General features: G+C 26.4%; 7 protein-coding genes across 7 annotated transcripts; 3 read left to right on the forward strand and 4 right to left on the reverse strand.

Annotated features, from left to right (window-relative positions):
• Positions 1-62: 62 nt before the first annotated feature.
• RIC1 (Ric1p) lies at positions 63-2,723 on the reverse strand (the record flags this gene model as incomplete). The annotated part of the gene is made up of 1 exon (XM_011276360.1): positions 63-2,723. The coding sequence occupies one exon, from the start codon at positions 2,721-2,723 to the stop codon at positions 63-65; it is 2,661 nt and encodes an 886-aa protein (XP_011274662.1).
• Positions 2,724-3,022: 299 nt separating this feature from the next.
• On the reverse strand, positions 3,023-4,246 carry SLM3 (tRNA-5-taurinomethyluridine 2-sulfurtransferase; the record flags this gene model as incomplete). The annotated part of the gene is made up of 1 exon (XM_011276361.1): positions 3,023-4,246. The coding sequence occupies one exon, from the start codon at positions 4,244-4,246 to the stop codon at positions 3,023-3,025; it is 1,224 nt and encodes a 407-aa protein (XP_011274663.1).
• A 212-nt stretch (positions 4,247-4,458) lies between these two features.
• On the forward strand, positions 4,459-7,452 carry BN7_3029 (uncharacterized protein; the record flags this gene model as incomplete). Its single annotated transcript, XM_011276362.1, has 1 exon — positions 4,459-7,452. The coding sequence occupies one exon, from the start codon at positions 4,459-4,461 to the stop codon at positions 7,450-7,452; it is 2,994 nt and encodes a 997-aa protein (XP_011274664.1).
• Positions 7,453-7,740: 288 nt separating this feature from the next.
• BN7_3030 (uncharacterized protein) lies at positions 7,741-8,208 on the reverse strand (the record flags this gene model as incomplete). Its single annotated transcript, XM_011276363.1, has 1 exon — positions 7,741-8,208. One exon carries the CDS (start codon positions 8,206-8,208, stop codon positions 7,741-7,743), a length of 468 nt encoding a protein of 155 aa, XP_011274665.1.
• Positions 8,209-8,671: 463 nt separating this feature from the next.
• On the forward strand, positions 8,672-9,123 carry COF1 (cofilin; the record flags this gene model as incomplete). Its single annotated transcript, XM_011276364.1, has 2 exons — positions 8,672-8,678; positions 8,750-9,123. 2 exons carry the CDS (start codon positions 8,672-8,674, stop codon positions 9,121-9,123), a joined length of 381 nt encoding a protein of 126 aa, XP_011274666.1.
• Positions 9,124-9,386: 263 nt separating this feature from the next.
• On the forward strand, positions 9,387-9,872 carry BN7_3032 (DNA-binding domain-containing protein; the record flags this gene model as incomplete). Its single annotated transcript, XM_011276365.1, has 1 exon — positions 9,387-9,872. The coding sequence occupies one exon, from the start codon at positions 9,387-9,389 to the stop codon at positions 9,870-9,872; it is 486 nt and encodes a 161-aa protein (XP_011274667.1).
• A 3,094-nt stretch (positions 9,873-12,966) lies between these two features.
• Positions 12,967-14,955, reverse strand: HSF1 (stress-responsive transcription factor HSF1; the record flags this gene model as incomplete). The annotated part of the gene is made up of 1 exon (XM_011276366.1): positions 12,967-14,955. The coding sequence occupies one exon, from the start codon at positions 14,953-14,955 to the stop codon at positions 12,967-12,969; it is 1,989 nt and encodes a 662-aa protein (XP_011274668.1).
• Between the last annotated feature and the right edge of the window lie 201 nt (positions 14,956-15,156).

A 15,156-nucleotide genomic window follows, 5' to 3' on the forward strand; every position in this document is an offset into this window, starting at 1 on the left:
TTACGGTCATTAAATACATACATATTCATAGATATATCTTCATGTAATCATATCAATCATCTCTATACACCTGTTTTCACATCTTCTTTCAACTCTTTTAAACTTTTCTTTAATAATTCACCCGAAGGATCTAATTTTTTCAAAAATCCAATTAATTCAACTCCAATCTTATATAATTCGTCATCATTATCAGCTTCTTTAAAAATAATCTTTAAAATTTTCAAGATCCCATCATCATCAATTGTTTCCTCTTTAGTATAATTTAAAAAAATTATAATTAAATTACCTAATGTTTTGTATTGTTTTAATTCAATACATTGATCTAATAACACCTGAGGAGTTTTTTGAAAATTTTGAAATAAAAGATCCCAATATTTTAGATCTATTTTTCTTAAACATTTAGAAATTATGTTTAATTCCCAACTGGGGTTAATCTTGATTAATTTAATTAATTTTTCAATATCTAAAGAATTTATAATGGATTGATATAATAATAATTCTAAACTATATTGGAAATTTTTATATTTTTGATACTTGTGGAAAATCTCTATAGGGCTCTGGGTTGTAATTTCAAATCTTATTAAATCATGTAGGAAAATTGAATTCTTGGTAATTAATTGATTTATTTCCAAATTAGGTTTCTTGATGATTGAATTTTTTAAAGATATTATTAAACCTTTTTCTAAAATTAATAGAAATGGATGATTTGATTCATCATCGATTGAAATTTTTAATATTGAAGAGGTTGGATCCCTGGTGGTTAATAAATTTGATAATTTTTTAATTAGGAAGATTGAATCACCATTGAATAAATAATATTCTTCATCATTAATCTTGTAGATATATTCAATTTTATCTAATAATAAATTTTTTTCATATCTATCTGTCTTGTAATTTAAATATAATAATTCACCATTATTCAATACTAATAAATCATTATTCTCTGGATCTTTTGAGTTTATTTTAATTATATTATGGAAATTATTATCATCTTCATTAAAATTTTTATTTATTGATAAAATTTTAATTAAATCAATCTTGAAACTTATTCCATTTGGTAAAATTTTAAATTGATAAAATTTATTATCCTCAGTGAAAACCAAAATATCATCATCTAAAGAGTTAATCAATTTAATATTTGAATCAAAATCATATTTAAATATTATCAAATTAGAATTAAAAGTCTCTTCATGTTTAAATTTCCTAAAATTTAAAATAATTAATTCAGAATTTATACTTGTCTTATTTGTAACAATTAATAAATTAAATTTTTCAAACCAATTTAATTGATCAATTTTTAATTCTGAATTATAATCATTAATATAAAAACTCCATTCCATTCCATGGAAACTATAAATTAATAAAGATTTTTCATTTGTCAAAGCGAGATATTTCCCATCTATTGAAATTGATGAATAAGTGATTTGGGGAATTTGAATATGAATATCCATTGGAATTTTAATAATATTCCAATCAAATGGTTTATTTAATGAGGTTGGATTCATTTCATAACCAGTATAAATATGAACATTAGAACCTTGGATCAATACAGGTCTTTTCAAATTATGATTTGTTTGTTTTGATAAATATAATTGTTTAATTAATTCTAAGGGAAATATTGTGTTCCCATCTGATAAAATTAATTTATCACCTCTTGATACAATATCTAATGTTTTAATAGAAGTTAACCATGATTTAGGAATATCATATTCTAAAGAATTAAAAATTATTGAACCAAAAGTTGAAGTTATTAACCAATTCCCATTTTGGAACAAAACAATTAATGATTCACCTTTCCCATCCCATGTAATTTTAGTTATAGGACTTGAACTAAATGAACTTAGATCTTTTTCTTTAATTTTTTGTTGAATATCATAATTATAATAAATTAATTTATTATAATCAAATATAAATACTAAAATCTTATATCTGGGGTTTATGGATCCATTTTGACAACCTTGGAAATATGAAGGTTCAGTAAATTTATCAAATTTAAGATATCCAGTTCTATTATGGAATAAAATGTTTCCATTGTTTAATTTAAATGCAAATAAATGTGGTTTATAACAAGAATGTATAATTTTCTTGACATGATTATCAGGTGATAACCCCAAGTCCAAGGGTTGATTATCATTATTTTCTAAATTGATTAATTGAGTATTGATTTGTGTAACTAATAATAAATTCAATTTATTCAATGGTTGATAATCAATTATACCATTTGATATTTTTAAAAACAATTTAAATCTAATTTGATATTTCTTTATTGGTTCTTCTAATATTTCAGTATTACTGAAAAATTGAGATTTTGTTTCAATGACATTCCCATTTTGTAATAATTTCCCATTATGTCCATGATAAACAGATAATATTTCATCATCTTGTGGTTTTAATATTATGTAAATTAATAAATAATTTTGATCAGTTTGAATAATAATTAAAGAATCATCATAATTTCTCTTCATTGATAAATTGACACCGTATTTCTCCAAAGAATCATGAGATCTATCATGTGTAGAGATCACCGAGTCTGTAGCTTCATCATAAAGTAAGATTGAATTCTTGGTTAAAATAGCATATGGTTGACCTTTATTATTAGCTGAACTAATCTGAATAATACCAGCATCACCAGCATCACCTTGAGCACCACCATCACCACCTTGAGCACCAGCAGAACCACCTGGCAATTGAGCCACCTTGGGAGTTGAATAAGGCCATGCCATTGTCTTACTAGTCTCTCCCTTTGAAGACTTCTTTAATTGACTTCTTTTAGATCTGTTTTGATTCCTTAATTGGTTTCGTTTCTTTGAATTTGTTTTGATTTTGGGAATTTTGAGACTGGAGACTAGGGAGACTATTCACGTGATATATGGACTAGTCTATAAATATAGTGACTACCCAGGGACTACGGGACTACAATATACTAAATTTCAATTATTTACAATTATTTTACCCAAAAAACCACCATTAAAACACCAATAATCTATGTACAAGTAGTTACTATTATTCTCCATCACCACAATTACTCTGCCCCCTCGATAACACCGGATCCTAAACATCTATCCCCTTGATAAACAGCTAAATATTGACCTGGTGATATAGCTCTTGCTTTATCATTTAAAGTGAATATCCATTTCCCATTTGAATAATTTATAGTTTTCAAAGAGATTGGTGATTGTAATGATCTATATTGTACAGTGAGCCCTTCCATCTTTGTAATATCTAAATCATCACCCAATGGAATAAAATCTTGGACATAGACAATTTTTTTAAATAATTTATCATTATTACCACCTTTTACAATTGTTATATCACCAGTTTCAAAATTCTTTTCACTTACAAACCAAACACCTTTATATCTAGGATCACCTTGAGGCATTGATATTCCACATTTTTGTCCTAAAGTTAAACTCCAAAGTCCATCATGTTTACCCCAAATTTTACCATCTTCAGTTATAATATTTCCTGGTGAATCCATAAGGAAATTTTTCAAAAAATTGTTAAAGTTCCCCTGTGTTTGTGATACAAAGCACAAGCCTTGTGAATCCTTTTTATCTGCAATTACTAAATCTTTTTCCTGGGCTAATTTACGTATTTCAGGTTTTGTATAATGACCAATTGGTAATAAAACTCTGCTCAATACATTTGTTTCAATTTGTGATAAATAATAACTTTGATCTTTATCTGGATAATAAGATCTTAATAAATGTAATTCCCCTGTGGTGTCATTTTGTAATATTCTTGAATAATGACCTGTAACTAACCACCAATTTTGATCTTTATATTTCTTAGAAACATAATTAATTAAACTTCCAAATTTCACATATTTATTACAATTAATATCAGGATTTGGTGTTAAACCTTTGTTATAACTTGTCAACATTGGTTCAAATACTTCAATCCAATAATCTTTTTCGAAATTAACTCGTTCTATGGGTAAATTTAATTGATTTCCCACTAATTGGACATCTTTCCAATCTTGTTCCAAACAACGCTCATTATCCAATTGACTCCAATTCTCCATGAAAATCCCTAAACAATTCTCATATTTCTGTTTATATAACAATGCTGCCACTGATGAATCTACTCCTGAAGACATTGCAATTATAATTAAATCTGATGATTTTGGAGTTGGTTGTGTATAACCTTTGGGTATTCTTTGGTTGATAATGGAGCTTATTCCTCGAAAGTTTTTGGAGGAAACACCTCTTATCCCACTGGGTACTCTGAAAATAGATCTAAACATCCTCCTAGTCTTCTATCACCACTAAATATCTCAATAAAACTATATAAATCTTTTAAAAATGCTTATAAATTGAAAAGTTTTAAAATTTAAACGGTCGGTTCGCGCAACATTTAATTAAATTCTTTTATACTCAATGAAAATTAAAGTGTAATAAACTAGAATTTGAACTAGATCAAATACCAAAAGATAAAAGCCCAATATTCTGTGATAAGATGTCCATGCGGGTCTTTAAATGTGCTTCTGCAATGCTGAAAACGCAAAGCAAAAACAATCAGATCTTACCATATTGGAGAATGATTAGAACGATTGAAGAATTTTCTGAAAAATCAAGTAAACAAGATAATAATGAAACAAAGAAAGTTATACGGATAAATAAACACTTGGCGAGGTTTACACTGGCAGATTATAAACAATTAATTGAAATGGACTCTAAATATCAGAATTCTAAGTTTCATTTCCAAATTTTAGGTCAATTTCATAAAGATAATGAATTTAAATTAAGATCATTACCTATATTTGAAAGAATATTAGAAAATAAGATTCATGGGTTTTTTACAAAAGGTTTAATTAAAAAAAATTCAGATCCATTAGATGCTTTTAAATCAGATGAGAAACTTGTTAAATCTTCAAAACAATTATTTTTTGTGGAGAATAAACATGGGAATTTCCAATATCAAGGTGTTAAAGGGTTTAATGTTGCAAAACCTTTAATTCAATCCATTCCTTTTAAATTTGAAACCACAGATTTAGATTTGAAAATCCAAGCATTAGAAATATTTCCATTCATAAAAGCTATTGGTATAAATATTCAACATCCTTTATATAATGAATTAATTTCAAAAACTATAAATTTTCCCTTGGTTGGTGAAATAAAATTCATTGAAACAGATTTAACATCTTCAAATGAATTGATTGCCCTTGTTCCATCTTTCATATTATCACATAGGAAACATTTCACAGAATTAGAGTATCCTGTGATTAAATTCGGTAAGATACCAAAACCAGGTTCTGAAACAAATGAAATTTCAACTCCAATGGAATTAGCTACCTTAGTTTCTCAAGAATTTGGATTATTACCACCTTTAACAGATGTTATAACTCCATATGTTATTGATGAATATATAAATGAAAAAGAAGATGATGTCAATTTAACTGAGATTCCTCAAGCTGATGAAATTTTAAATTTTGAAAATTATGAAACAAATTTAAGCTCAAGATATAAATCAATTTCATTTAGTAATAAGTATGTTTATAATACTCCAAAGAAACAGTTTAATTTTGATTTAGAAAAAATTAATCAAAGAAAATTTGAAGATTTTATATTTAAGAATCATCAATTAAATTCTAAAACTCCTTTATCAAATATTAAAAAAAATTCAATTGATCTTATAAGATCTATAATATTAACACAAAATTCAATATCAGATTTGGATATTTTACAAGAATATGATATAGTTAACGTTTGGTCAAGTGTTTTACAATTTATTCATTCAGAGTTTTATGAAGATTCTGATAAATTCCAATATTTCCCAAGTTTAAAAGAATATTTAGAATTTAATTCAAATTTGGTAAAACCATGGGATAAATTCATTCTTGGGAATTTTTATCAAATTGAAAACAAATCAAAATTTAATGAATTTTTACCCCTTTTAGCACAATATTTAACAATAATTAAGAATGAATCTGATAAATCCATTGAAAGAATTGAGTTCAGTAAGAATTTAATCATGAATATTATTTATAGGTTATTATTTACAGATTCAATGTATTATTATCCTGGATTATCAAAATTTTATATAAATGAATTCCAATTTAATAAATTTGATTTAATGAATGAAACAATGCATTTAACAACAACACAAGAAGATGGAACCCAAGTTAATAAATTCAATAAAAATTTAAAATACAACATTGAAACAATTGATTATGAACCAAATTATAAACATTTATTCAAACTCATTCAATCAATAACTTCAATTGATAATTATACACAATTTTATTCCCTTAATACCCTAATCAAAACAGATTCATCAATAATATTGGAAAATCAAGAAATTTTACAAAATTCACTGAAAACACTTTGGAATAATCAATTTCATAAAGATGATTCAACTCCAATAATTTTTTTATCAAATAATTATCAAAATCCATTATTTTTAAATCATAATTATAATGAAAGACCTATTAATTGTCCAGAATTTATAATGAATAAGCATATTAGATTTAATTCTGGGACTGATGAAGAATTTAATATTTTTTATTATAGAGATCCAAAAATAAATATTGATTCAATTTCTGAATCATTAAAATTGAAAATAAGTAAATTGAAACTAGATATAAAACCAGAAGATTCATTATTAATTAAAAAGCAAAAATTGATGAATTCTTTCATAGATGATGTTTTACATATATCAAAAAAGAGACAATTTAGACATGCTGAAATTAATAATTTAATCTTGTTTATTATGGAATTTGTTATACGTTTACCACCTAATTTTTTTGAAATTGAAGAGATTAAACAATCATATGATCAGGATGAAATTAAACGTAAAGTTAATGAATATATCAAATTAGAAGAATCTGATTCTAATGATTATCCACAAGTTAAAAATATAGCTTATGGAATTGTTCAAGATTTTAACAGAGGTAAAAGATCTCCAAAAAAACCAAAATTTTTAAAAATTGCTAAATATGTGGAACCTGAAGATGAATTTTATATTAATTTAAAACAATTAATAATTGATATTGAAAATCCTTCGCCTATATTAATCAAGAAATTGGAAAATTTAAATATTGAACATATTGATCCAATAGATTCGTTATTTACAAATAAGAAGAAGTTATTACATGCATTTATAATTGATTTAATCAAGATAAATTCATCTCATGTTGAAAAAATTGATAATATAAAACAAATTATTAAAATTGTATCAAATTTATCATTAGAATTTTTCCAATCAGAAACCATATTGAACTCATTAAATGAAAAATCCACTAATATAAAAACTTCAGAACAAGATAAAATTAATGAAAATATTAATGTCCAACATATTGAACCATTCATCAAGTCTTTAGAACCAATAATTGAAAATACAAAACAAATTAAAAATTTATTATTATCTCAACAAATTGAAAAATTTATTGATTTAGTTTATAAAAGTGATGAAAATCTTGAAATTAATGAGAATAAAATTCTTGAAGAATAGAGTTTAATCTATTATAACTTGTATATATGATATGATATGATATGAATTGAAAATAGATTTGATCAATGTAGTATTTATTCTATTGTTTCATAATGAAACTATATATCTATTGTTCCATTGACATTCCACAGATTCTATTGTTTCACTAATCGTTTCACAGATTCTATAGTTCCACTAACGTTCCACGACGCTAGCGCTCACAATACTGCTTCAACTAAAGTTGAAGTGGTCGTTATCACTCACAATTCTGGTTCCAAAGGAACTAACGCTAATGCTCACAATACTGGTTCAGCTTCGTTGAAGTTTCATAGAACACCGTTTAATATTCTCATTCAATTTCAGAAAATTTTGTAATAAATTTATAGATCTTAAAATCAATTGATTATATTTAAACTCCAATTCTCTTAACCTCTCAAAGTGATTTTCAATTTGTTTAGATTTATTTATAATTCCAAATTCCAATTGTTTTTTCTCCATATTTTGTAAAATTAATAAATTTTCAACATGATTTGTTATTTGTTGTAAGTTGGAGTTTATGAATTGTCTTTTTACATCTAATTCATTTATATTTTGAAATTCTTGATTATAATAAAAATGAATGTTTGAATTGTTTAAGAATTGGAATAGTTTAGTTATTGATGGTTGAGATTTGATGAATTGATTTATATAATTGTTTAGTTTGTTTACTTGAGATGGAATGTTTTGTTGAGTATCAATTTGGAATTCCAATTGATTAATTCTTGATTCAATTGACATGATGATAATATTACCAATACCAATACCAATAATAATACCAATACCAATCTAACTAAAACTCTGATCAACAACAAGATAACCAATATAGTAACAGAACCTATGATAATACCACTGAACCGATATATCACCAGCAATATAATACAATATAACAATTAACAATATCAATATCAATAACAATATAATATATAATTATAAAAAACCAAAACATTACCCGGCTCTATTTATTGTTCGCGAAACCCGATTCCCAAAATTCCACGTATTTTTCAAAAAACCACTTTGATTGCCCCTTTTAAACAACAACAAACCAACAAAATTTGATAATAACAAGTAAATAATTACAATATGGTGAGTTATAACCAATATCATTGAATTCTATGGACACAGAGGATCATAATGGTTGTTTTAAACAAGTTTTTAGGGGATTGGATTACTAACAATTGATGAAACTAGTCAAGATCAGGGTATGTTATGTAACTATGGATTATCAAGGGTTATTTTACTAACAATTCCAGTGTTGTTGTTGCTGATGAATCTTTAAAAGCTTTTAATGAATTAAAATTAGGTAAAAAATTTAAATTTATCTTGTATGAATTAAATTCATCAAAAACTGAAATTGTTGTTAAAGAAACTTCAACTTCCAAGGATTATGATGAATTTTTAGGTAAATTACCAGAAAATGATTCACTTTATGCAGTTTATGATTTTGAATATGAAAGTGGTGAAGGTTTAAGATCCAAGATTATCTTTTTCGCTTGGTCTCCAGATACTGCACCAATTAGATCCAAAATGGTTTATGCTTCATCAAAAGATGCTTTAAGAAAAGCTTTAAATGGTGTTGCTGCTGATATTCAAGGTACTGATTATAGTGAAGTTAGTTATGAAACCATTTTAAAGAAAGTTAGTAGTTCTGTATAAACAAGTGTTAATATTAGCTAATGATTATTGATTACATACGCGAATTATGGAAAGTAGTATAAACTCATTTACGGTGATTAGAACAGATTTAATTCAGATCTGCAATTGTACTGGGGATTGCATTTTAAACTCAGAAGTGAACTAATAACAATTAAGTAACTATTCTTGTCGTTTAAATCGGGTTTTATTTATAAAGATTGAAAGATCCATAATTGTATTCCATAACCATTACCACCATCATCAAGGGATCAATCAATATCAAAATGAATAAAATATCAAAACGTCCAAGAACTACATTAGAACAGAAAATAATGATCTTAAACCATCATCATAAATCACAAAATTCACAAGCTGAAACCGTGAACCATTTCAAAACCAAATATTCAATATCAACATCAAGTTTTAGTGAATGGTTAAAAGATGAACAAAACCTAAGATCATTATATAACAATTCAAATGAATTCTTAAGAAACTCCAAAAGGAAATTAAACTTCAAATATGATAAAATAAATAAAGAAATGGATAAAATTGTTCAATCAGCATTACAAGAAAATCAAGTTATTAATGAACCAATGCTTAGACAACATTGGTGTAAATTAGTTTCAATTTATGGTGTTCAAGATCCCAAAAGAATATCAAGTTTTAGTCATGGTTGGTTAACTCAATTTAAGAAAAGAAATGGGATTTCAAAGAATAAGAAACCTATTGAATTGGTTGAGAATGATTATGATTTATTTGATTCAAATTAAAATTCAAATTCAAATCAAGATACTGTGGTTCAAGAAGTCCAGGGTGTACAAGGTGTACAGGGGTTTTTAGATGATGATTATTTAACATCTTTTAATGAATTGGTTGGATTAGAAATGGATCGTTCCAAGATAATAACATCTCCTTCAAGTTCTATATCTTCAGGTTCTTCAATATCATCTGGTTCTTCAAGTTCTTCAATAAGTTCTACATCAACAAATACATCAAGTATAACAACAACTTCAACAACTGGAACAGCTGGAAATCATTATACATTAACAGATCAAGAGTTTGAAATAAATGTGAATAAGTATGTCCAAGATTACTTACTAAACAATCAACATAGATATCCAAAAAGTCTTGATAAATTTAATGAATTTTTAAAAATATATTATAAAGAAAAGAATGATAATTTTGATGATATGAAGTTGAGAGAGTTGTTATTTAAGAGATGATTCAACTAGCGCTAGCTAGTTGGATGGTGTACTTATGGTTTAATAGAGTAATTATGGTTTAGTAGAGTGTTATGCAGTTATGTGTTATGATTTAGTATATGATATATGATATGAATTGATATCTTTGTAGTTAATAAACTTACGATATTGTATTAGGAATACATAACCGATAATACAACGTTGTTCATAACTACTAAAAGGACTTAAGAACAATACCATATATATCCATATAAACTCATAAACTCATAGTACACCTGAACTTTTATGTCCCCAGATTAAGCTAAATAATGTTGTTAAAGCCTTATTAAAATGGGGTGACATATGCATAAAGGAAATCGGAAATCTTGGAGGTGAAGAACACACCCTGAAACAACTGATCAAGTGTATACAAAATTACTAGTGGTTAAAGATCAAAAGCTTCATGTATTCAAATGATGAATTGTTTGGTAATAATTCAAATCATCAAATCATTAAACTAGAAATTTGTTATTCATTCAACTAGTAGTTGATTATAACAATTAATTTGACCATTAAGGTGTAGAACAGGTACTGAAGCTGATATTGAGATATACCATTCTCAACCATTCCTATATATCTTCCAGGTCTGAGATTAAATTAAAAACGAATATCGTCCAGGTTCTCTAGTGAAATTCATAATTCAATTATATTGTGCACTATATAAATATAATATTAGGTGTATAAAAAAGTGGCAAATTGTTTGTTTTTATATATAATTTCTGATCAGCGGCTAATTTATTATCATCAACAAACAATTTTAATTACATAAGTCATTAAGTTATACAAGTGTTAAGAACGACGTACTGTTGGTTTATTATTGAAGATATGGAGTTTAGTGATTTTGTCTAAGTATATGAATAGTCTTGGAATACGTTAAGTCGTTGAGCTTTTGACTTCAATCGGTTTACATACATGTTTCAAGATTATTATATAGGATTAAGTATTACTTGATTATATTCAGAGCTATATTACGTACCTTCATCAATAGTTCTGGCTATATATATGTATATATAACTAGTGGTTGATATCTAACTTAATGTTATAATAAGTTTATATTAATGATTATACCAAAGTACATCACGAATTGTTAATCATTGATATTTGATACTTTTAGTACTTTTGGTACTTTTATAACAAAGATTATAATCACTAGCTTAACCAAATATCAACCTGATCTTCTATTCAAATTGAATAAAAAACAATGTTATTGGTCACCATCAATTTCATTCCACTATAATCTAATAACTTCAACATTCATACAAAAGATCTTAACCAAGTACAAAACTCCATCCCACAAACATTTTTCCCAAATATCAACCAATAAATCAAACATTCACCCAAATATTGTAACGAATAAATAAATCCATAAACAAATCCATTAAACATCATCAATCCTGATACTAACCAACTAAAACAATAAGTCTTAGATCCAAATGTAATAGCACCATTCTTGGAACAATAAGGTCTAATACCACCAATTGTAATACCTACTTCACTAAGACCTAAAGAACCTGCATGCTGCTGCAATTTTATTTTCAGTGTTCCATTTGAATCCTTGATGAATCATTGGAGGTAATTTATCATTTGTTGTAACTATTGAGTCTTTCTTTAATACATTTTCTGAAGATTTTTTACAATGGATATTAGAACAAAGAATTAGAAATGTGATCAATACATAATAAAGACTTGTTTTAACCATGATTTACTCAAATGAGAGCTAATTATACGAGATATTAGAAACCAAGATTTCAACTGAACTGAAACAATGAACTTAATCTGGAAATTGTTGATCCTTTGAAAGTATTTACGGAAAAACTATTCAATTATAAACCTTCGACGAGGCCGTAATTATGCGTGATGAAAAACATACTAAATTGTGCTGCTGCATGATAATTTATAAGTACCCAGGCAGTTAAATACACAATTCATAGTACATACTGAACCCTGCTTAACTTGTATGATACTAAACTCATAATGAAAACTCAATACTATATATTTGATATATTAATTTGATTCAAAGCTAACATGAAAATCAATTCATGGGTAATATTTAATGGGTATGATGGAATATACCTGTTGAGTTAAACCATGTTAATATATTGAAATTGTACGTACGTCGACGTGACTAGCTAAATTATATATTGATCGAATACAAAGGTTTATTTGTATGGAGTCTAGAATATATAACATATATAGAACATTGTAATATTATTGTACTTAGTATATATTGCTAGGCACTGGCGCTACGTAGTTTATTAAATTACAACAATTTAAATCAGACCAGACCCTAATCAAATGTAAAATTTCCATATATATTTATTAATAATAAAACACACGCCAATTTATAAACATAAAAACTTCATATAATATACAATTTAATAACAATATTTAATTTATAACCTTAATCACCCTTTTTAAAACCCATATTAAGATAATAATATAAAAGCTAATAATAATAAAATCATTTTAAAAAAACCAATAACAAAAAAACACACTGCAAATACATTAATAAAACCACACATACTTTATTTCTTTCTTTCTTTCTTTCATAACAAACATATTTCATAGCTATATGACTATAATGCAATTAACATAAAAACCATATGCAAAAAAGAACTAAAACTCATCTTTTATAATTTTTTCTTTTTTTACTTGGATTAATAATTTCTTCAATATCTTCATCATCATCATCATCATCATTAGCATCATAAATTTCATGAACTTTACCTAATTTTGATCCACCAGTTCCTCCAATGGTTGTTGTTGGATCTTCTTGTGGTAAATAAACTTCTTGATTTAAAAAATCATCTAAATCAAATGTATTTGGATTATTATTTGATGATGAAGTTGATGAAGTTTCATATTGTTCTATACCATTCCCAATTTGTTGTGTATTATTATTATTATTATTACTACTTTGTTCTTGATTATTTGGTTGACCTTGTTGAATTCTTGATATAATATCATTAATTGATTGACCTTGTTCTTCAATAGTTCTTGATAAATCATCAAAACTTGGTTGATGAGTTGTAACATTTGGTCTATCAGATGATGGGCCTTGTCCTTGCATTTGTTGTCCTTGTTGTTGTTGATTGAAAACTTGTTGCTGTTGCTGCTGTTGCTGTTGAACTTGTTGTTGTTGAGCACGTAATTGAGCTTGTTGTTGTTGAGCTTGATGTAATTGTTGTTGAGCATGATTTAATTGTTGATTTATACTTGGATTTGAATTTTGGAAATCATCTGATGGCAGATATTGATTATTATATGGACTATTATTATTAAAACCTTGTGGTGTACCAATTGAATAATTTGGTGTAAATGGTTGTTGTTGTTGAAAATTATTTGGTGTACGAGCAATTTCTTGAATTGGCGAATCCTCAGAGTTTGGAGTATTTGAATTTGAATTTGAAACATGACGATGTTGAGAAATCATTAATCTTGTTCTTGTTGGTGGTTTATTCATTGTATTTGGATTTGAATTATTTGAATTATAATCAACAACCCCATTATTTGTTGTTGATGTTGATGAAGATGATGGTTGTGGAGTATTTGGATTTGTTTGATAAGGATTATAAAAAGTTGATGTAGTTGGATTATTTTGTAAATAAGCATTATGAGCACTCAGACCTAAATTATGTTCAATTGTTGGTAATTTATTTCCATAAACTGAAGCTAAAAATTGTAAAATTTTTTCAATTTTATCATTTTGAACAAGATTTTTCTCTCTTGAACTGAATAATTCTTGCCATAATAATTCATTATCAGATCTAACTCTTGATAATTCTTGAGTAATTTTTTGTTGATTAGATTTTAATTGATTTAATTCATGAATTAATAAATTAACATCAAATTGTAAATTTGAATCATTTGAATTATTCCCCATTGAACCATTCCCATTATTTAAATCTTCATTTGGTTTATTTCTAACAATTTTATCTAATAATTCAGGTTTGCCTCTTATAAAATTTTTATTTTCAAATTGCCATTTTTCATCACTATGTAAAGAACCAGATGAAGCATCTTGAACTTTATGCCAACCATACATATTTAATTGACGTACAAAACTTGCAAAATTCGAATGTTTAAAATATTTTGGTAAAATTTGTTGAACAAAAGATTCTCTATTTGTAACAATAAATGAATTACCATCTTGATACCATTTAATTAAATCATTATTTGTTTCATCATTAACCATTGACCAAATTTTCAAAACAAAAGCAGGTTTACTCTTTGTTGATTTTGATTTTTTTGAAGTGGATTTATTATTGTTTTTTGTTGATAAAGCTAAATAATTTGGATCTTGATTTTTCTTCTTTGTAGTAGAGGTATTCTCTTTGTGATTATTACTATATGGAGCCAGTTGATTATTATTTGTTTCATCATCAGGTAATTGTTCCACGCTAGCAGCAGCAATAGGGATCCCATCGTCCATAGATGAGCCAGTACTATGATCTTCTGGAAGTTGAGTAATATGATGATCTTGTTGAGGTTCTAAAGCTTGAGGAGGAATTAAAGATCCAATATTTCCAATGTTTAGCAAATCGTCGTCAGCACCAACGTCATTGTGGAAAAGAAAGCCGTTCCCAGCAGCGAGGTCATCAGCGTTGGACATTCTCCTTTGTTGATTAGTTGTTGGTTGTTGTTGTTATGAACTAGCACTGCAAATTACCTGTCATGAATAGATGGGCACCTAATACAAACCAGTTCTTTTACTTTACTATGTTTTTTTTAAAAGCGTAAACAAATTATCATACAAAAAATATAAATTTCGCGAAGTGTAATCCGGGTAAACTTTGGATAAAAAATATCAAAT

This window comes from Wickerhamomyces ciferrii, contig 00080 (assembly GCF_000313485.1).
Source record: "Wickerhamomyces ciferrii WGS project CAIF00000000 data, strain NRRL Y-1031 F-60-10, contig 00080, whole genome shotgun sequence".
Taxonomy (NCBI): Eukaryota; Fungi; Ascomycota; class Saccharomycetes; order Phaffomycetales; family Wickerhamomycetaceae; genus Hansenula; species Hansenula ciferrii.